Source organism: Coenobita brevimanus, chromosome 22 (assembly GCF_032717465.1).
Source record: "Coenobita brevimanus isolate Jiangsu-jjx chromosome 22, ASM3271746v2, whole genome shotgun sequence".
Lineage (NCBI taxonomy): Eukaryota > Metazoa > Arthropoda > Malacostraca > Decapoda > Coenobitidae > Coenobita > Coenobita brevimanus.
Genome location: NC_136975.1, coordinates 47,646,529 through 47,668,793, shown reverse-complemented (window position 1 = coordinate 47,668,793; position 22,265 = coordinate 47,646,529). Strand labels below are relative to the sequence as shown.

Here is a 22,265-nt window from a genome sequence, read left to right as displayed (position 1 = left end):
ATGATGGGAACAGTAATAATATGCGGTACCTCTGTAATATCAACAACAGCAGTAGCATCATATGGCACTTCTGCAATATGAACATCAGAATCAGTTTGGGGCCATCATCAACTGACTGCAAAACCGAGTTGGAGATGTGATACTTCTGCACGGTAATGTCATCATCATCACACATGGTAACCATGTAATATCAACATCATACGCAGTACTTTTGTAATATCATGATCATCATAATGATCACCACAAAGCACCTCATTAATATCATTATAATCATTTAGCAACTATGTAATATCAACATCAGCCTATGGCCATCATCCTCATCATTCTGATCACCTTTTCCCAACCAAAGGTGGGGTGAGGTTGGATTCAGAATGCGAGGAAAGAAAACATATTCATTGAAAACTAATCAACAACATGCCTGGCAAAATGGGCCACATTTTCATTCAATCACCATTCAAGCTCCCAGAATCCTCGACTCCATCTTAGACTCAACCATCCACACATTATTTTTTAACAGATTTCCCTCATATTACTTTTCACACAAAGTCAATCAATCAACTACATATATTACTTATCACAAAAAGTCAATCTATCAACTACATATATGAATATACAGCAATTACAATAACTATGATAAGAATACAGTATAATGTAGTCCTGTTACAATACACCTACCATGCCAGGAGGGGATGCTGTTGAAGTACACTTACTGTACCAAGAACAGATGCTGTTGTCATCTGCCCTTGGATCCCGGATCCCCCTCTTGGTGTATTCCACAAATTTGACCTGATTCATTCCATGATGGGTGGTAGGGGGGAGTGCTCGTCATCCATGCATTTAATGCAGCACTGCTCTCGGGTGATTACCCTTTCCTCTCACCCTTCCTTCTTTCCTCTTATGTCCTTCTTTCCTTCATTCTTTCCTCTTCCTTCTGTCTGTGGGTGACTCTACACTGAGTGACAAGCCAAATGGTTTCCTGTACACTAGGAAACCATTTACTATACTGGGTGGAAATTACATAACCAAATTATGGTGCTAGGTGATTTAGCGGGTATTTAAGGCGTTCCAATTGGATTGAGCCAGTGCAGGGGTGGTTGGGGTTTACTGCTCAAGTAATGCCACTCAGGGATGAGTGAGGTTGGTCACTCATCTTAAATGTCAAGACCAACTTTCCTAGCCCCAGGTTCCTATGCTCCTCATGGGGCAACACAGGATTAGATAATGATGATGACGATGATGATTCATTCCATGATTCTCTTTGGCCTTACCTTTCTTCAGAGATGCACTTAATATTACCCATCAAATAAAGCCAATCCATCAACTATCAAATCATTAAATCAGAGTGTCATACCAGTGAGCCTCTGCCCTTGACCTTGCGTCCACTCTTGGTGTAGGCACGCACACTGGACCTGGTTCGTTCCCTGCCTCTCTCCAGCCTGGTCTCCCCATCCTCACTGCTCTGTGGCCCAGCACGGTACAGGAAGCGGTTCTTTGGCACGTCTGGGATCTCATCAGGGTTAATAATAGAGACAGACACCAAAGGGTGGCCGCGTGTCCGGCTGGCCTCACCTGCATCAGCAGTATGCTTCTCTCTCACTTCACCTTCCTCATCCGAACTATAATAAAAATTGCAATAAAAAATGAGAGAGAGAGAGAGAGAGAGAGAGAGAGAGAGAGAGAGAGAGAGAAGCACTCTTCATAACAATACAGAACGAGAGTGAGAAATGACTGTCAAAACCCAGTACAGTTATATGATCTACAATGACTAACAAACATTTCAGGATATATTCTGTATGACAATCACAGTTCTTCAGCTAAAGTGTGGACAAATGTTGTTGTTCACAACCGTACAGGTGACCTTACAAAATGTTGCTTTAAGCACACATTTCCTTTATTTTATATGACATGGTGAGACAAACTCCTGTAATATGACAATCACACTAGGGTGTTCAATTTACAGATTACTACTGCAAACAAGAAGTCAAATCATCATCATCATCTTGGCTTCTTTTTTGCCTGGGGTCTTCAACTGCCGAAATGTTGAAGGCCTCAGGAGATATAGGGGTGAGGTTAGTCACTGACCAGATATATATGATTATATATGAGTGTGTTGCACCAGATGATTGGTTGAAGAGTGTAACTGTAAATGTGTACAAAGGGAAGGGTGATGCCTGGAAAGAGGAAATTATAGAGGTATAAAGCTTTTAAATCAGATAATAAAGGTAATGGAGAGGCTTCTAGAAGGTATGATTAGAGAAAGAGTAAATACTGATGAGATGCAGTTTGGGTTTATGCCCGGTAGGGGGACCACTGATGCCATATTCACTGTTCGACAGCTTCAAGAAAAATATATTGGAAAGAAAAGGGATCTGTATTTTGTTTTCGCTGATTTGGAAAAGGCCTTTAACAGCCCCTAGAAAGGTGGTGAAGTGGGCAATGAGAAAGCTTGGCTTCGAGGAGTGGCTGGTTAGGGTGGTTATGGTCATGTATGTGGGTGCTCGCACATAGGTTAGAGTGAATGGAGATTTGGGTGATCAGCTTTCCATGAATGTTGGTGTGCATCAGGGGTCAGCTTTGAGTCCCATGTGGTTTATCACGGTACTTGAAGCCCTCTAACGTGACTTCAGAAATGGACTTCTGTGGGAGATGTTGTATGCTGATGATTTGGTGTTGACTGCAGAGAATGAAAGGGAGACAGAGGAAAGATTTAGGAAGTGGAGAGATGGTATGGGGCCCAAGGGCTTAAGGGTAAATGCAGATATCTAGGGTTGGTGGCGGTACTGTCAAAGATGAGGGAGAGTGGCCATGCGCAGTTTGCCACAAGGGTGTGGGAAGTAATTCCATCTTGTGCAGTGTTTGTGATAAATGGGTGCACGAAAGATGTAGTGGTATCAGAGGTAGACTGCGAGCTAATACATGATTTTATGCGTGCAGCATGTCAGGGAAAGCAGGTGGAGATTGTCAGGGGCGAAAGGATTGAACTTGCTGGGAGTCTCTTGAGTGTGTGGAAGAGTTTTGTTATTTGGGAGACATGTTATGTGCTGGAGGTGGGGCTGGAGCTAGCTCTGTGGCTAGGGTGAGAAGTGGTAGGAAGAAGTTCAGGGAGCTGTTGCCTCTCCTGACACTGAGAGGACTCTCCCGACAGGCTAAGAGGTCTTTGTAGGCAAAATGTGTTAGGAGTGTGATGCTGTATGGTTGTGAGACCTGGGCAGTAAAAGATGAGGATATTTGCGGGCTCAAACGTACAGAGATGACAATGATAATGTGGATGTGCAGTGCGTCCCTGCATGCAAGGCCTGGGCGGCTGAGTTTACGATGGAAGAGTTGAAAGGTAGGATTGGACTGGAGTGTATTGGTGTTGTGGTTAGGAGAGGTAGATTGTGATGGTTTGGGCATGTGGAGAGGATGGGGGATGATAATTGGGTGCAGAAGGTGAGATATGTTAATACTGAGGTGGGACTGCGAGGGGTAGACCGAGAAAGTCGTGGGACGAGGTCATGTGACCTCAGGGTTAAGGGACTGAACAGGGAGGCTGCAATAGATCGTGCAGCATGGCGAGCCGCCATTAGGTGACCAAGGCCAACGCATGCAAGCATGTTGAAGCCTTCAAAAACAAACAAACGAAGGAACGAACTAACAATAGGGTGAAGGGAAGTCCAGAAAACAAGGGAAGAGAGAGTATGATAGAGAAATAAAGAAAGAAGAAATGACAAGGACATACTGTCCACGATACACCTATTCTGTATTATGGCATAAGCTATTCTTTCTTAACCCCTTCAATTCCAATGATGTATCATTTCTATTCATTGTAGATATCTCTAAATGATTTTAATCACTTTATTCAATTTTTTTTTTTTTGGGGGGGGGGGGCCACAACTTCATTTATATCAATGTATGCTCCAGAAGCTGGCTTGGATGATTTAGAAAAGGACAGATTCTGGGATGACTTAACAGATCTAGTAAGTGGTATGGGGGATGATGAGATCGTTGTTTTTGGAGGGGACTTAAATGATCATGTAGGTGAAGCTGCTCGAGAATAGGAATGGGTTCAAGGAGGATGCACATATGGTACGAGGAATGTGGAGAGAGAAAGATACTCATATTTGGGGCAGCAATCAACATGACTGTGTGCAACACACATTTCAGGAAAAGAGAAAGTAGGCTGATTACATACGAGTCTAGGGGAAATAGTAGCCAGACAGACTATTTCCTGGTCAAGAGGGCTGATAGGAGGTTGGTGAGGGATGTTAAAGTTATAGGAAGCGAAGTGTGTGCAGCAACAAGGGATGTGGAGTCGAAGTCATGGAGTCGTCTACTCTTGGCTGGAGTCGGAGTCGGGAAAATTCCTGCGACTCCAACTCTGAGCTTTCTGGTATGGTATCAAATATATCTTTTCAATACTTCTATCTATCTATTGTCAGACGCCTTAATCCCGTAAGGGGTGGCTACAAACAAATCGCCTCCATGTCACTCTGTCCCTCGCCATTTCACTGCCCTGCTCCCAGCTCACACCCCCCTCTCTCATATACCTCTCCATTCCAACCCTTCATCTCATCCTTGGCTTCCCCCTCCCTCTCCCCCTCTCCACCTCACTCACATACACTCTCCTCATCAGTCTCTCACTCTCCATCCTCTCCACATGGCTAAACCACCTTAATGTGTTACTCCTAATGCTTCCTATCACATCCACAACCACACCACAATACTCCTTCACTCTCTCAATTGTCAGTCTGTCTCTCCATGTGACTCCACATGCTCCTCTCAAGAACTCATTTCCACTGCTCTCACACTTGACTTCTGTCCCTCCAACAAGGTCCAAGCTTCACTTCCATCTGTTAAAGCTGGTATCACAGTACTGTCATGTAGCAGCCTTTTCACTTCCATGCTCACTTCTCTGTTTCTTATCACTGCTTTCAAGGAACCAGCAACCTCTCTTCCCTGCTGCACCCTTTCAAGCACTTCACCCTCCAAACCTCCATCTTTACTCACCATACTACCCAAGTACTTATATGCACTCACATTCTCCATTTCCTTCCCATCCAATCTCACTGTACATTCACTAACTTCACTTCTCTCGAAGACCATCACTTTACTCTGCCCTACATTCACCTCTAGATTCTGTTTCTTACACACACTCCCAAATCCATTCACTAAGCCTTACGGTACAGTATATACTTATGTCAGAGTCGGAGTCGGAGTCGGAGTCAAAGTCGGAGTCAAAGTCGGAGTCAGAGCCGGGAAATATTATCACCGACTCCACAACCTTGGCAGCAACACAAATTACTGATATGTGACATGGTGCTTAAGGAGCGAGTGGAGAAGAAGAGGATGCACCTGTGAGGAAATTATGGAAGCTGAAAAACTAAACAGTATGGGATGCCTTCTACAGTGAGATGAGTAGAGTGATGGCTTAACAAGGAACTGTTGACAGATGTGTTAATGAGCAGTACAGAGCCCACAAGAGCAATGTCCTAAGAGTTACTGACTCAGTGTGTGGATATACATGCCCCCCCCTCCCCCCAAACATAAAGTAACATGGTGGAGGAATAAGGGTGTAGAAGCTGCAGTTAAGGAGAAAACAATGCTTTTCCAGGAATGAGAGAGAGATGGTAACAAAATGGAATACTTGGCTGCCAAGCACAGAGCTAAAAAAGAGGTATACAAGGCAAAACCTGAGATTATGAGACTTTTCCTAAATAACATAAATAGTGTGGAACGGATGAATGTGATAATACTGTATATGGTGCAAATCAACTGAAAAGGGAAAACAAGGATATCATAGGTGAGCAGTGTGTGAAGAATGAAGAAAGAAAGGTAGTGGTGAACAGTGGGGATATTAAAGACGCCTGGAGAGAACATTATAACCAGTTGCTGCACAAGAAGTTTCGAACAGGGAAGGTTTGGAGTCACCGGATTTTGGCCTCTGGCCTGTGATTGATGCTGCTCCTGTGAGCATGATGATAGGAAGGATGTAAGTGGGGAAGGCAGCAGGTGTGTCTGGGTTGACTGTTGAAATGCTGTTGGCCTAAAGGGATACAGAAGTCGGGTTAGTTGTTAATTTCATGAATACGATTACATATGACCGTGCTGTCCCAGATGATTGGATGAAAAGTGTAATTGCAAATGTGTAGAAGGGGAAGGGTGATGCCATGAAAAGAGGAAATTACAGAGGCATGAAACTTTTGGACCAGGTACTGAAGATAATGGAGAGAATTCTAGAAGGTATGATTAGAGAGAGTGAATACTGAGGAGATGAAGTTTGGGTTTACGTTAGGCAAAGGGACTACTGATGCCATATTCACTGTTCAACAGCTTCAGGAAAAATACTGTATATAGGGGAGAAAAGGGATCTGTACTTTGTTTCTGTCGATTTGGAGAAGACCCTTAACAGAATCCCAAGGCATGTGGTGAAGTGGGCAATGAGAAAGCTTGGGACTGTGGAGCACCTGGTCAGAGTGGTTTTGTATATGTGCTTAGTGGTAGGAGGGGGCACTCACCATCCACTCACACAACGTGTTGCTGCTCTCAGGTGCCTGTCCCTTCCTCTATTCCTTCCTTCCTTCCTCATCTGTCTATCTTTTTTTCATTCTTTCCTCTTCCCTCTGTCTATGGGTAACGCTACACTGACTGACATGCCAAATGGTTTCCTGTACACCAGGAAACCATTTACTATGCTGGGTGGCAGCCATATAACCAAATTATGGCACCTGGTGGTTCACTGGGTAATTAAGGCATTCCAATCGGATTGAGCCAGTGCAGGTTCATATCCAAGGGGTGGCTGGGATTTATTGGTCATGTAATGCCACTTAGGGAGGAGTGAGTCTGGTCACTCATCTTGAATGTCAAGACCAACTTGTCTAGCCCTGGGCTCCTATGCTCCTCATGGGGCAATACTGGATTAGATGAGGAATAAATGAATGAAAATGTGGGTGCTTGCACCCATGTAAGAGTGAATGGAGATTTGAGTGAAGAGTTTTCTGTGAATGCTGGTGAACATCTAGGGTCTGTCTTGAGCCCCTTATTGTTTATTATGGTGCTTGAAGCCCTCTCAAGTAACTTCAGAAATGGACTCCAGTGAGAGATGCTGTATGCCGATGATTTGGTGTTGACTGCAGAAAAAAAAAGGGAGGCAGAGGAAAGCTTTAGGATGTGGAAAGAAGGTATGAGGCACAAAAGCTTGAGTCTCTTTATAGCCAGACACCATAATCCTGTACGGGGTGGTCATAGTTCAGTTAGACAATGCTGATAAAACAAAGGTGATGGCATCTAGGGTTGCTGGTGACACTGTCAAAGAAGAGGGAGAGTGGCCATGTGTAGTCTGCCACAAGAGTGTGCACTGTCTGTGATAACTGGGTGCATAAGAGATGTAGTGGTATTAGAGGTAGACTGTGAGACAATGCTGATTTCATGTGTGTGGTGTGTTGGGGAGAGCATGTGGAGATCATCGGGCATGATGGGACTGATCTTGTTGGCAGTCTCTTGCGTGTGTGTGGAAGAGTTTTGCTACTAGGTAGACATGGTATTTGCTGAAGTGGGGCTTGAGCTAGCACTGTGGCTAGAGTGAGGAGTGGTTGAAAGAAGTTCTGAGAGCTGTTGCCTCTCCTGAAACTGAGAGAGCGGCTCTCCCTCTGTGCTGAGGGATCTTTGTATGCAGCATGTTAGGAGTGTAATTCTGTATGACAGTGAGACCTGCACAATAAAGGAAGTGGATATCTGGAGACTCAAACATATAGAAATGACAGTAATTAGGTGGATGTGCAATACATCCTTGAATATGAGGCTTGGAGGGGGGAAGGGGGGATAGGTTTATGATGGAAGCTAACCCACTGACATTCTGATGACGGAGCTGCATGTCATATGAAATCCAACCTCAGAGATTCCGATGTCACATCTATGAGTCATATTAAAATTACTGCACAACAGCTGGCATAATTAGCAATAAACTATACATCATTCGAAAGGCAATTTATCGTAGTTTTTTCTGATGCAAAACCAAAAATTATATATCTCTATTACTTTAATTTTTATGAGTATTTTTCTATGGCAGAGTATACATATACTGTATACTTACATGGACTGATCAAACAAAAATATCACTACTCGAAAATGCGGTCAGCATGAAAGTGCGTAAATCTGAGACAGACATAACTTGACTGGGCTGAAACCTCAGAGAGTTAAGAGGAAGGACAGTGCTGGAGTGTATTGGTGTTGTGATGAGGGAGGCAGACTGAGATAGTCTGAGTATGTGGAGAGGATGGAGGATGGCAACTGGATGCAGAAAGTGAGAAGTGTGAATGTTGAGGGCAGAGTTTCGAAAGGCAGACCGAAAAAGATCTGGGATGAGGTCATACAGTGTGACCTCTGGGATGAAGGATTGAATAGAGAGGCTGCCAGAGACGGAGCTGCATGGAAAGCTGCCATCAGGTGACCAAGGCCAATTCAGGCAAGCACGTTGGAGCCTTTATAACGAAGCAAATGAACGAATGAAAGACCTTTTACTCTAAAGGTGTTTCTGAAGGTTATATCCAACCCCTTCGCTTACTAAAAATTTTTCTTAGGCAGAGTAATGTTGCCTGGTGATAGCACAAAAAAATAAAATAAAAAAATATGATGAGATCATTATCATTTTATTCTCTCTACCACCAGACAATATTACCTTTATTCCCCCCCCCCCTCTGGTGAGAATACATATGACATTCCCGAATCCTGTCACTACAAGAAGTCTCCCTAAAGCGCAATAAAATAATTGGGAGGCAGCAAGAACAATTCAATAAAACACAAAATCAAACCAAAAGGATTAAACTCAAAACTTTAGCTGACCTCATGGCCTTCTTATGTTTCTGCTTCTTTTCCTTCTTCTTCTTCTTCTTCTTCTTCTTTTTCTTATCCGGATCAGATTCAGAATCAGAGGAGGCTTCCTTCTTCTTTCGCTTCTTTTCAGCTGCAAATACAATACAGTATTACCTTACTGTTTGCTGCTATTGTGGCCCCTAGCTCATCCAAACATGAACCCAGAGAATTTCAGGCTGAAGCTGTGCTGCTCCTGTAGTCCACGATTCTTCTGTCTGGGGACAGGAAGGCAGCTGAGAGACATTTGTATAACCACACAGTGAAACTGACTGAAGAGGTCCCTCTCATGCACTATTACTGTTTTTACAACAGAGTATTACAGAACAATAACAGGCAAAACAGCTACCTGTAAACCACACCTACTCCTAACTTCAAGTTCACTCATATATACCCGTTTCATCGTCCTGTTTCAACCCATTTTCTCCATATGACAATACCATCTAAGCACTCTCTCGTCATCTGTACTATCCGTACACTTCCTTATTCCACATCTTTCGTGAATCAGATTTTAATACAGCCACTAAAATTCATCATCATTTTGTCTCTTACCCTCCCAACCACATGTAAGTGAGATAGGGTCCAAAAAGCATGGAAAAGGAAACAACACAACAGTGGGAGACCTAATTAACAAAAAGTACAATGAAAAGAGCCATTCATTCACTCACCATTAAAACCCCTGAAATCCTAACTAAAACTCATGACATTATACACACACACACACACACACACACACACACACACACACACACACACACACACACACACACAGAGTCCATTTGCTTAATATGCAAGTTTCTAATATGCAAGTTTCTATGACACAAAAACGCCTACAGCGAGACGGGGCGGTGAAAAAATTAAATAATCACTAATAATCACTAATGTGCGAGTTGGTTTTGAAAATGTGAAATTGTGGCAGCAAAGTGGGCGAAATTCGGTGTTGCACTGCACAGCGTGACCTACCCTTGTAGAGCATGTGACAAAGGGACACGGGTCATGACCTGTATCACCATCACAAGCCATATATATATACTGTATATATATATATATATATATATGGGGGATGATAATTGGGTGAGGAAGGTGAGAAGTGTTAATATTGGGGGTGGGGTTATGAGGGGTAGACCGAGAAAGACATGGGACGAGGTCATTAAGTGTGACCTTAGGGTTAAGGGACTGAACAGGGAGGCTGCAATGGATCGTGCAGCGTGGAGAGTCGCCATTAGGTGACCAAGGCCGACACATGCAAGCATGTTGGAGCCTTTAAAAACGAAATGAAATGATTTGTGGTAGGTGGGGGCGCTCACCATCCACTCATTCGATGCAGTGCTGCTGTCGGGTGTCTGCCCTTTTCTCTCCTTTACATTTCTGTCTCACTCTGTCTGAAGATGTAATATACGAAAGTACTAACTGTTGCTCCTTTCATTTCTCCTGTGGTTATTTTGCATATATATATATATGGAAAGGATGGAGGGTGAAAGACTGACGAAGAAAGTGTATATGAGTGAGGTGGAGGGGGGAAGAGGGAGGGGGAGGCCGAGGATGAGATGGAGGGATGGGGTGGAGAGATATATGAGAGAGGGGGGTGTGAGTTGGGAGCAGGGCAGTGAAATGGCGGGGGACAGGGTGACGTGGAGGCGATTTGTTTGTGGCCACCCCAAATGGGATTAAGGCGTCTGGCGATAGATAGATATACAGTATATATATATTTATATATACAGACAAAGATAAATAGACAGACAGATGTATATGTGTATATACAGTATATTTCTAAAACCCCGTGCCACCTTTGCTTTTAACTGTGCGCTGAAGAATCAATTGACCACAGCTGGCAATGAGAGCAGGCTGCAAAGGGCGGCTGCGGTTGTCAACTGGCAGGTCCTCGATCGCCACCACTACCTCCTGGCCCGACACCACTCGTCCGAACACCACATGCTTCCTGAACCACAACAACAAACACCATATTTAGGGCTGTATTTTAAGTGGCATAGGAGGATTTGTAACATCTCTTCAGCAATTTATCTGGCATATTACACTAACATTCTCTTCTAAGCTACTATATTTAAATAATTTTAAAACTAACACTGTAGATGTGAGAGCAAGTGTTATGGTGAAACACTTCTAAACAAATAACACATAGTGGCAAACTAAAATAAATGTGACTTACCCATCCAGGTGCGTTGAAGGTTGAGTAGTTCTACAGGGAGGACAAAACGATCATTACAGGAGAATAACGGAGAATTGAATGTCTGACACAGAGACAAAGGCAAGAGGGGGAGGGGGGGCAGAGCTGACCCACGCCCGGACGCTGATCTTGCTAGCTGAGTGTGGAAGGGCACAGTGTTACTATCTTCCTCATCCATCCTCTCTTTCCCTGCCTCCTTTTCTTACAGTTGACCAACACATGCAGCCAGGTTAACAGTATATTTTGGTGCTACAGGACCCTTACACATGGTGGTCCTTATAAAATTGGGTGGCTCTGCTGTCTGATCATCAGAAAGTTTCTTAACTCCCTCCCAATCCCTTGAACCTATGATGGCAAACTGCAGAAGTTGGGCAACATCACCCCGAAGTCCACCAGGTTCAAACCCAGATGACCCTGGGGCCACAACAACAAAAAACAACAGTATAAACCTCTTCTTTCTCCTAATGCTAAAATTCATAAACATAAACACATAGCCACCACAGCCATCCTGCCTTTAATCTTATTAACATACCTTTAACTCCTCTAATATGATGAGGTGCTCTAATCGGACTGAGCCAGTGCAGGTTTATATTCAAGGAGTGGTTGTGGTTTACTGCTCATGTAATGCCACTCAGGGATGCGTGAAGCTGGTCACTCTGATCTTAAATGTCAGGACCAACTTGCCTAGCCCTAGGCTCCTATCCTCCTCATGGGGCAACACTGGATTAGATGATGAATGAATGAATGAAGGTAATATTCTTGTTATAACTACACAATTTTATTTGACTTGGGGAGACTTCTGCCATGAAAGTGTTAATGATGGCTTCACTAACTCACCCTGCTTGAAAATTCCACCCTAAAGTAATTACAATCATCTGGAGATGGCAAGAATATAGTCATCATCATCTCAACCACTTTTCCTCATCAAAAGATGGAGAATCAGGGCCTTGAAAGCAAGAAAGAAAACCAGAAAACATGAACTAATAAACAGTATACCCAGTGAAATGGGCCACACACACTCCCACTCCTCATTTATGCCCTTGGAATCCTGCCTCCGCCCTAAAGGCATAGCCTTCCACGTATAATTTATGCACTTCACATTACCTATCAGGTAATCTATTAAAAACAAAAATGCCATCTGATGGAAGGGTTTAAATTAAGCTAAAACTGAATGCTGGCTAGCCAGTGGCAAAAATATAGCCCTCAGAAAGCACAATAATGTGTTGGTCAACTGCAAGGATCTACAGTTCACTAGCTGTTCTACACTCCCAGCACAACAAGGTATTTAATAAAATTTATAAACTTCAATGCAACAACTATACTACTAAAAAAAAAATTCAACATGTACTGAGCAATTACAAATTACTGAAATTACATTTTTCCCATACACATTTATCTTTAGTGGAAAAGTTTCTAGAGAAGGGAAAGAAGTTGTATGCGGCTTTCATGGATTTGGAGAAAGCATATGACAGGGTGGATAGACAAGGATTGTGGAAAGTATTAAGAATATATGGAGTAGATGGGAAGTTGTTGAATGCTGTGAAGAGTATGTATGATGGTGCGAAGGCTGCAGTGCGTGTTGATGGTGAACTGAGTGAATTTTTCTCTTTGAAGGTTGAGTTGAAACAGGGATGTGTCATGTCTCCATGGTTGTTCAATCTGTACATGGATGGGGTAATAAAAGAGGTACAAGGTAGGGTAGTGGATGTTGGAGTGGCCCTGGTGAGAGAGGGCAGTGTTTGGAAACTCCCTGTACTGTTGTTTGCAGATGATACTGTGTTGTTGAGTGAAGACGAAGGGGAGCTGCAAGGCTTGGTGGATGAGTTTGGGAGAGTGTGTAAGAAACGGAATCTAAAGGTGAATATAGGGAAGAGTAAAGTGATGGTCTTTGAGAGAGGTGAAGTCAGTGAATGTACAGCGAGGTTGGATGGTGAGGAATAGGAAAATGTGAGTACGTTTAAGTACTTGGGTAGTGTGATGAGTAAGGATGGAGGTTTGGAAGGTGAAGTGCTCGAAAAGGCACAGCAAGGAAGAAAGGTTGCTGGTTCCTTGAAAGCAGTGATAAGAAACAAAGAAGTGAGCATGGAAGTGAAAAAGTTACTACATGACAGTTTTGTGATACCAACTCTAACGTATGGAAGTGAAGCTTGGACGTTGTTGGTAGGGCACAAATCAAGAGTGAGAGCAGTGGAAATGAGTTATTTTAGAGAAGCCTGTGGAGTCACATAGAGAGACAGACTGACAAATGAGGATATAAAGGAGCGTTGTGGTGTGGATGTGGATGTGATAGGAAGCGTTAGGAGGAATACACTGAGGTGGTTTGGCCATGTGGAGAGGATGGAGTGTGAAAGACTGACAAAGAGAGTGTATGTGAGTGAGGTGGAGGGGGGGAGAGGGAGGAGGAGGCCGAGGATGAGATGGAGGGATGGAGTGGAGAGGTATAAGAGAGAGGGGGGTGTGAGTCGGGAGCAGGGCAGTGAAATGGCGGGGAACAGGGCAACATGGAGGCGATTTGTTTGTGGCCACCCCGAACAGGATTGATGCATCTGGCAATAGACAGATAGATAGATAGATTTATCAAACCTCTTCCAAACACTTTACACTGTATGTTTATACTTTACTAACCATTACCAAACCAATACACTCTGCAATTCTGTAAACACACAGTACCTGTAGATGAAGCTGGGGAAAACCTTCACTCACCACATCTAAGGCAGGTAGGATAAGAGTGGTTAACTCCTCCACTATTTTGTTCTTGCTAATTTCAGTTGCCTTTAGGGAACTTGAAAGAAAGCAAGACAGCAATGGTGCAAGGCTATATCTATTCACTCTAGATTAAAAAGTAACCCCTAAACAGAATAAAATCACCTGGAAAGAGCAAGAACAAACTATGGAACATGTCACTGGATTTAAGGGGCTTAAATATTCCTGGGAAGACCTATATGCATTAAGAGGGACTTCAAGCCTGCAAGCTGCCACATCCACATCATTAGATAGGAGATTAAGGGTTGTATTCAAGGTAGCATGGGAGATTTCATAACATCACCTCCTTCTACTGCAGTAGCCAATACAATTCTAACCAATATATTGCTGACAATTGCATTGTTTCCAACACTAAATAGATAGTCTTTACTGCAGATATTGGTGTATCAAATACAGATGGAAGAAACATCAAGATGCCTTTTATTCAAGATTTTATTCATTGTTTTGCCAGATTCTCTGTGAAAGAGAATTGTTACCTCTTAACAATGTTTTCCAGCTTAATGAAGAAGACATACTGAAAAATATTAAAAGTTCAGAAAATAAATGTGTGGAAAAAAAAAAAAAAAAAAGTGTTGTGTGTGGTATACTGTGCACTGGTGGTGTTAAATGTGGTGACTGCGTGGGTTTATGTATGTAACTGGTGTACGAGGTGCTACCCAAAAGTTCCAGTAATTTGAATATTGTAGGAAAATAAGTTACCTTACCTCCTAGTTCCCAATGTCATCTTTGAAGTAGTCCCCTTGGGCATGTACACAGTGGTCTCAGCGTTTTTCCCACAAGTCCATGCATCCCTAGAAGGCTTCAGGCATAATGGTCTTGAGCACCTCCTGCGATTCCGTCTGGATCTCCTCAATCGAGTCAAATCGATGCCCTTTCAGTCGTAATTTCAGCTTGAGATACAGGAAAAAGTTGCAGGGGGCAAGGTCAGGCGAAGAGGGTGGGTGGGGAATGACTATTATGTTAGTGGATGCCAGGAACTGCCAGACAACAACTGATGTGTGGGTGGGGAAACTGTCATGATGCAGGACCCAGTCCTTGTTCTTCCACTATGCTGGATGTCTACTGCGGATGTTCTCCCTCAGACACTGCAAAACTTCAGTTAAACCTTCCACTGACAGACTGACCGGGTGGGACGAATTCCATGTGAACAATCTCTTGGATACTGAAGAAAATGATCAACGCTGACTTGACATTGCTGCGAACTTGACACGCTCTTTTTCGGCCTCGGTGAATTGGGAGACTTTCATTGCAATGACTGCTGCTTGTCTCCAGGTTATAACCATAAACCCATGATTCATCACCAGTTATGACCTTGGAGATGAAGGTGGCATCATCTCTGACCTGATTCTTGAGCTCCCTGCAAACAGCAAAGCAATGTGCCTTCTGCTCGTCACTCAGCAGTCTTGGCACAAATTTTGCAGTGATGCTTCTCATGCCCAACACATCCAACAAAACGCGCTGCACGCTCTCGTTCAACAGTCCAATGATATCACAAACATCATGGACAGTTCATCTATGATCTGCAAGGATAGCCTGACAAACATTTCCGACGTTTTCTGGTGCTGTTGCCGTTGACGGTCGTCCAGAATGGTCATCGTCTTCAACGGATGTTCGCCCTTCCTTGAACCGCTTGTACCAGAAAAATGTTCTGTATTGGGACATAGCATTGTCACCAAAGGCTTGCTGAAGCAACTGGTGAGTATCTGCAGCCGTCCTGCTGATCCTGAAGCTGGTTCTTTGTTCCATGAGGTTCGCCACTGCAAAACCACCAAACCACCTACACACCACGTTACAAGTGTAAGCGTAGTTCAACAACACGTCCGCTCACAGACATGGCCAGGGCCACACTGACACACAAAGGGTGCTGCTGACTCCTCCTAGTGGCAAAAGGCAAAACTGCAAACGATGTGCTCCCTCTGGTCAAATTACTGGAACTTTTGGTAGCACCTTGTACTCATGCAGTTGTGTGGGTTTATGTTCATAAATGTTGTTTTCACAGAGGCAAACTGCCTGCAACCATTAGTTCTTATATTTCTTATTTAGTTGTAGTATTTAGTCACTCTTCTTACATCAGTTAAAATACATAAACATGTTTATGTATTTTAACTGCAATGAGAAGTGTAACTAAATATAAACAAAGATTTACTGCATATACAATAATAAGAAAGAAGGCAGTTGACAGGGAAAATTAGGGGACAGTAACTCTGAAAAAATGAAACAAAGTAATGAATGACATTTGGCAACTACAATTAAGTTCAGTTTCTACAGGGAAACAATCCTTCAGTTGAAAGACTGACGAAGAGAGTGTATGTGAGTGAGGTGGAGGGGGGAAGAGGGAGGGGGAGGCTGGGAATGAGATGGAAGGATGGGGTGGAGAGGTATATGAGAGAGGGGGGTGTGAGTTGGGAGCGGGGCAGTGAAATGGCGGGGGACAGAGCGACGTGGAGGCGATTTGTTTGTGGCCACCCCGAACGGGATTGAGGCGTCTGGTAATGGATAGATAGATAGATAGTGACGTTTTTCCTTTATTCAACTATATCAGCGTCATCCAGACCTCCTTTCCCACCCTAGGGTAGGGTGAGGAGTAGGAACGTCCAGACAGCCCAAGTTTGCCCAATCCAATGAGCCATGCTTCCATTCACTCATCATTCAAGCCCCCGGAATCCTGGCTCTATCTGGTACACCAAAAAGCTTTCACAACATTCCGTAACTTCACACAAACATATTCGATACAGTCAATCCGAACGCTGTCATGTTAAAAACGGGTGCCAAATCCCTGATCATGCACTTCTTCTCACAAACATTAATCCAGCCAGCTCGATGTCAATCCTTTAACTTCACCGGCTTCCATACCTCTCATCCTCAAATACTCATCCACCATATCCCTCCACCTTCTTGGCCTACCCCTCCTCCCCCCGCTTTCAAATTCATTCAGATATAACTTTTTTATCACTCATTGTTATCCATTCTCTCCACATGACCATACCATCTCAGTACACACTCTTTGATTCTGGTGTCCACAGACTTCCTCACTCCGCATCTTTCGCGAATCACATTATTTCGTATCATATCCACTCACTGTACTCCACAAACAGTACATTCCTCAGCAATCATATATAACAAGGTTTGAATTGTATGGCTGCGAATGCTGTGGCTGTTTTGTATAAAAAATAAGCAGTTAGAGAACAGTATGTCACACTAACCTAACAATAAATTTGTGTGATGTGATACAAACGATTTGTGAATACTTTTGTCCAAATATTCAGCTACAGCAGTATCCCATGGAGACAAGTCTTCATTATTATTTATTCAGTAAATTAGTGGATATGAACTAAATAAGCAGGCAATGTTTTGTGAGCATACAATATGGGGAACTGATCATAACTTAACCTAACTTACTCATGTTTTGACAGGGACAAGACCTACTATGGGACTTGTCAAGGTAAGGCTATGGAAACTCTTCACGATGAATGTTGTCAGAATATTCAGCCCTATCTGTGCCACTTGGTAACCATTCTTAATCCCATTCATTCACTACAGTAGAGTACATATATAAAATAACAGGGAAACGTCTTCAAGGTGTACTGTATGGGGAACAGTCCATGTTTTGATGGGGAAATGAGGGATCTGTTGAGGTAAGCAAAAAAGCCCAACTCACCTGTTTTTTTTTTTTTTGTTTTTTTCACAAAATTCCCCTCAAAACCCGGGCAAAAGTGGGTTTTTTCAAAGTTTACCTTAAATTCAAATATAATAATGTTTCCGTTTTACATAATTATGATTAGCCCAATAGAATCTTATTTTTCACACAGTTATTTGAATGAGGGAAATGAACACAATCATGTTTTGACCTATTTGGCTGTTATTCTTAGGCTGCCTGCTACACGGCACAACATGCATCAACATGAGAGGCTTGAGAGCACAGCACAACTCATGAGCTGGCAAAGATCATTCCACACTACACAATAGTAGGAGCCATTTGCCTCGCTACTCTCCTTTCTTTGGTAATTATATATACTTGCATTTCTCAATCTTCTAAATAATCATTACTGATAATTCTGTGGCATAAGTGATTTCATGCAGTATCTTAAAAGTCATAATAGCTTTTGGTAACCAAATACCTAAGCCTATAAAGTACATCTATTTTAAGCAGAAAGCAATGTTTATATTTCCATAGAATTATTGATATTTGGTAATGATATGAGACAACATATAGTATAAGTTAACTCCAGTAATGATTACTCTATATAACAAATTTACCCCACTCCTTAATAAAACAATTTTACTCTTAATTTTAAAACTTTTAAAATTAGAGACAGGAAGTGCTGGCTGTAAAGTTTGTATTCACCACATTACATGTGGACGTATAAAAACTGAATCTGCTGAGAAGGAAAGCAATGTAAAAATATTCTTAAGATGAAGAAAACTTTGACCTGTTTTTTTTAAACTGCAGTAAGAAATAATGTTATTATTTTTCAGGAAATATTACTATTTCATGTTGGTAAGTCATTTAGAAGTGAAGTGTGACGTTCCTGTATACCATGCAAGCAATTATTGACAAATTTGTCCAAAATCTAGCTATAGCTGTGCCCCACAGTAATAATTTGGTAACACATTCATTAAGCAAATTAGAACGCACATACAGAACAACAGGAAAACAGCAAGATAGTGTATATAACTCCTAAAGACCTATGCTGCACGATTGTGCTTTTGTGTAATTTGACACACCAGCCTATTCTGCACAATCGATAAAGACACACAAAAAACTGGGGGAGTGTAACTCCACCACTTTGGTGACGTATATGGGATCAGACCAATGACAGTTAGAGTGTCTGGAGTGGTATGGCGTGACTGGCACCCTAAGGTAGGGGAGAAGGAATCCCCCCCCCCCACCACCACTGTCACTTTACCTCCCCCAGCCCCATTGCATCATCTCCACATTGCCCCCTCCCAACCAACCATACCCCAACATATCCCATACAGCAGTGTGTGCATAGCAACCCTTCTCCCCTCTCCCTCCTCCCCTATCCATCCATCCTCCTCCTCCCTCCAGTCACGCACTACTCCACCTCCACATTATGACTGGCTTGTTTTGTTGCTGTGGGCATATACCAGACTGACATTTCATGCCTAGGGAACACTTCACACTGACTTTAGTTATGTACATATAATTATTTACCGTAAATTGTACATTTTTTGTACATCTTCTATTTTTGCCCATGGGGGATTGGTAACTTTCTTGCATCTTTGATGGGTGATTGTGTGATAACTATTTGGTCAATCTGACTGAAACATACATTTTCAGGTGTGTAAATTCAGTCTCTTGAAATGTGGAAGAAAAATTTTTACCTTGGTGAAAGTCTAAAAATCAACCCTGTTTTGTGGCTGGAGGGACTGACCTCCTGAGCAAATTGCATACTTTAGGGGCTAAAGAGTACCATCCATAACCAAACCTAACCAGTCTTTGACGGGGAAACAACCACCCAAGGTCATGCAAGCAATCCCCAGTTGTCTTAAATTCAGATATGTCTGTGTCCCACAGTAATCATTCTTTGTCATAATCAAGTAGAAAACTTGAGAATATAAACAAAATAACCAGGAAACATCTTGCAAGCATAAAAAGTGGAGAAACAGACCATAAACTTGCCTAACCTAACCAGTTTTGACGGGGAAATGACCGACTAAAGGACTCACTGATGTGAGGTCGTGAAGGGATTCATAATTGATTCTGTCATTATATTCGGCACAAGCTGTTCCGTGTGGTAATCATTATTTATTACATGCATTCAGTCAAGAACACGCATACAAAACACCAGGGAAACAACTTGAAAGCATACAACACACAGAACCGTCTATGTTTTGATGGGGGAAAAAACTACAAATGGAATAAATCAAAGGATAACAATGGTAGGCTAGTGACAGAAAATACAACCAAAAAATTAAAATTTCACTCAGCAATTGACACACACAAAAACTGTTGTACCTCCTGTTTGTGACTTTAATAAGGAAATCTTGACTGGTCATGCGCTCTTTCTGAAATAATTCACTGTTTCACTCATAAGAATTTCATTATGCACTGATTTTCATCCAGGTTTCCTCAACTTAGGATTCTTGTAGTTTACTTTGCTGAGTGGAGTGCTAAGCAATATCCATGGTAGCACTTAAGTAGTCCACTCAGTAAAGTACAGTACTCCAGGTTGGGACTTTAAGCAGAAGTCAAACCTAAACACACAATAATTTTGCAGGTACAGTAATTTGGGTCATAATGTCTTATGTTACACTCTCCTCCATGTCTAGGTGTTATTTACTCACATAAAGAACTGGGATCCATTGGTATCTTTGCCACGGTTGGCCATGGATAGCAGGAATGGCTCTTCATGGTGAAGTTCAAAGTTCTCATCTATAAAACAATATGAAAATGCCAAGTTTATATTTTTGCACACTATTGTACATACATAAATACACAACACACACCGGTCCAGCTAATTCAGTTTAGAGTAGTTTAAGTGATTTGCATTATCACAATGTGGCTTTCTCATTGGTTCTGATTCCAAAGGAATTTTATGTAACTACCATACAAATACTAATTCCCTTATATCTGCTGGTCTGTCATCTGACAGACTTGTTTATTCCCATCTTAGCAACTTTTCACCATTTTGAGAATGAACATGGAGACTATTTAATACTGTGTAAAGTATATAATAATAATCCTTATAATGATCAACATTTAATTCAGTAACTACAAACTATGACTGTGATCCCCCATATGATAAAGAGTTGCTACTAAGGCAATGGTGGACATGGAGAATCAGATGGAGAGGTAAATAAATGAGGGTGGTGTGAACTGGAGGGATAACTGCCTGATGGTAAAGGACTGAATGACATACAGGGACTCTGTCTATTGCCATCCTCCACTGCACTAGGGGGAACCTGGCTATACAGTGATCCCTTGGTTATAGTCTATCTATCTATCTATAGCCCGACGCCCTAATCCTGCAAAGGGTGGCCGCAGACAAAACGCCTCCAAGTCACTCTGTCACCCACCATTCGACTACCCTCCCCCCAACTCACCCCCCCCTCCCTCATATACCTCTCAACTCCATCCCTCCACCTCATCCTCGGTCTACCCCTCCCTCTCCCTCCCTCCACCTCACCTACATACACCCTCTTAGTCAGTCTTTCATTCTCCATTCTCTCCACATGTCCAAACCACCTCATTGTATTTCTCCTAATCTTTTCAACCACATCCACATCTACCCCACAACGTTCCTTCACTTCTTCATTCGTCAACCTGTCCCTCCACGTCACTCCACATGCTCCTCTCAAGTAACTCATTTCCACTGCTCTCACTCTTGACTTGTTCCTCTCTTGCAAGGTCCACGCCTCGCTTCCATACGTCAGGGTAGGGATCACAATACCATCATGCAGTGACTTCTTAACTTCCATACTCACCTCCCTATTTCTCATCACTGCTTTCAGTGTACCAACAACCTTTCTTCCCTGCTGTACCCTTTCACGTACTTCATCCCCCAAAGTTCCATCCTTACTCATCACACTACCCAAGTACCTGAATGCACTCACATTCTCCATATACTCACCATCCAACCTCACTGCACACTCTGTGACTTCATTCCTCTCAAACACCATAACTTTACTTTTGTTTACATTAACTTTCAGCTTCCTCCTCCTACACACTGTCCCAAATTCATTCACCAAACCCTGCAACTCCCATTCATCTTCACTCAACAATACTGTATCATCAGCAAACAGCAACACCGGAATCTTCCAAATCTCACCCTCATTCATTAAAGCCACCCCCCACATCCACTGTCCTACCTTGTACCTCCTTTACAACCCAATCCATGTATATATTAAACAGCCATGGAGACATCACACAACCCTGTTTCAGTCCCACATTGAGATCAAAGAACTCACTCAGCTCACCATCCACTCGCACCGTAGCTCTAGCTCCCTCATACATACTCTTCACAGCACTCAACAATTTCCCCTCCACTCCATATATTCTTAATACCTTCCACATACCTTGCCTATCTATTCTGTCATAAGCTTTCTCCAAGTCCATGAAGGCAGCATACACTTTCCTTCCCTTCTCTAGATCCTTCTCCACTAAACATCTTAAAACAAATATCTGATCTACACACCCTTTTCCCTTCCTAAATCCCCTTAGTTTTTCTCCAACTAGCTCCTCTGTCATATGCCTAACCCTATCAATGAGTATTCTACCATATATTTTACCGGTCACACTAAGAAGGCAAATACCCCTATGGTTACCACATACTTCTCTCTCCCCTTTTCCTTTGTATAAAGGAACAATTATACCTGATTTCCAGTCCTCTGGAACCCTTCCCTCTTCCCAAGCCAATCTACACAACTTCCATATCCACTCCACAACAATCTCACCCCCATACCTCAGCATTTCACCACACACTCCATCAATTCCTGGGGCCTTTCC

At 42.7% G+C, this 22,265-nt stretch overlaps 1 protein-coding gene across 1 annotated transcript in view; it reads right to left on the bottom strand.

The window, feature by feature from the left end:
- The window catches only part of Moca-cyp (nuclear cyclophilin protein Moca-cyp), a 45,871-nt gene that overhangs the window by 15,861 nt on the left and 7,745 nt on the right, over window positions 1-22,265 (bottom strand). Inside the window, exons 4-8 of the mRNA XM_080266828.1 lie at window positions 20,105-20,192; window positions 11,015-11,044; window positions 10,635-10,786; window positions 8,821-8,941; window positions 1,352-1,616 (exon numbers count right to left, since the gene is read on the bottom strand). Coding sequence (XP_080122954.1) covers window positions 1,352-1,616; window positions 8,821-8,941; window positions 10,635-10,786; window positions 11,015-11,044; window positions 20,105-20,192 — 656 coding nt within the window. The remainder of the gene's footprint in view (window positions 1-1,351; window positions 1,617-8,820; window positions 8,942-10,634; window positions 10,787-11,014; window positions 11,045-20,104; window positions 20,193-22,265) is intronic.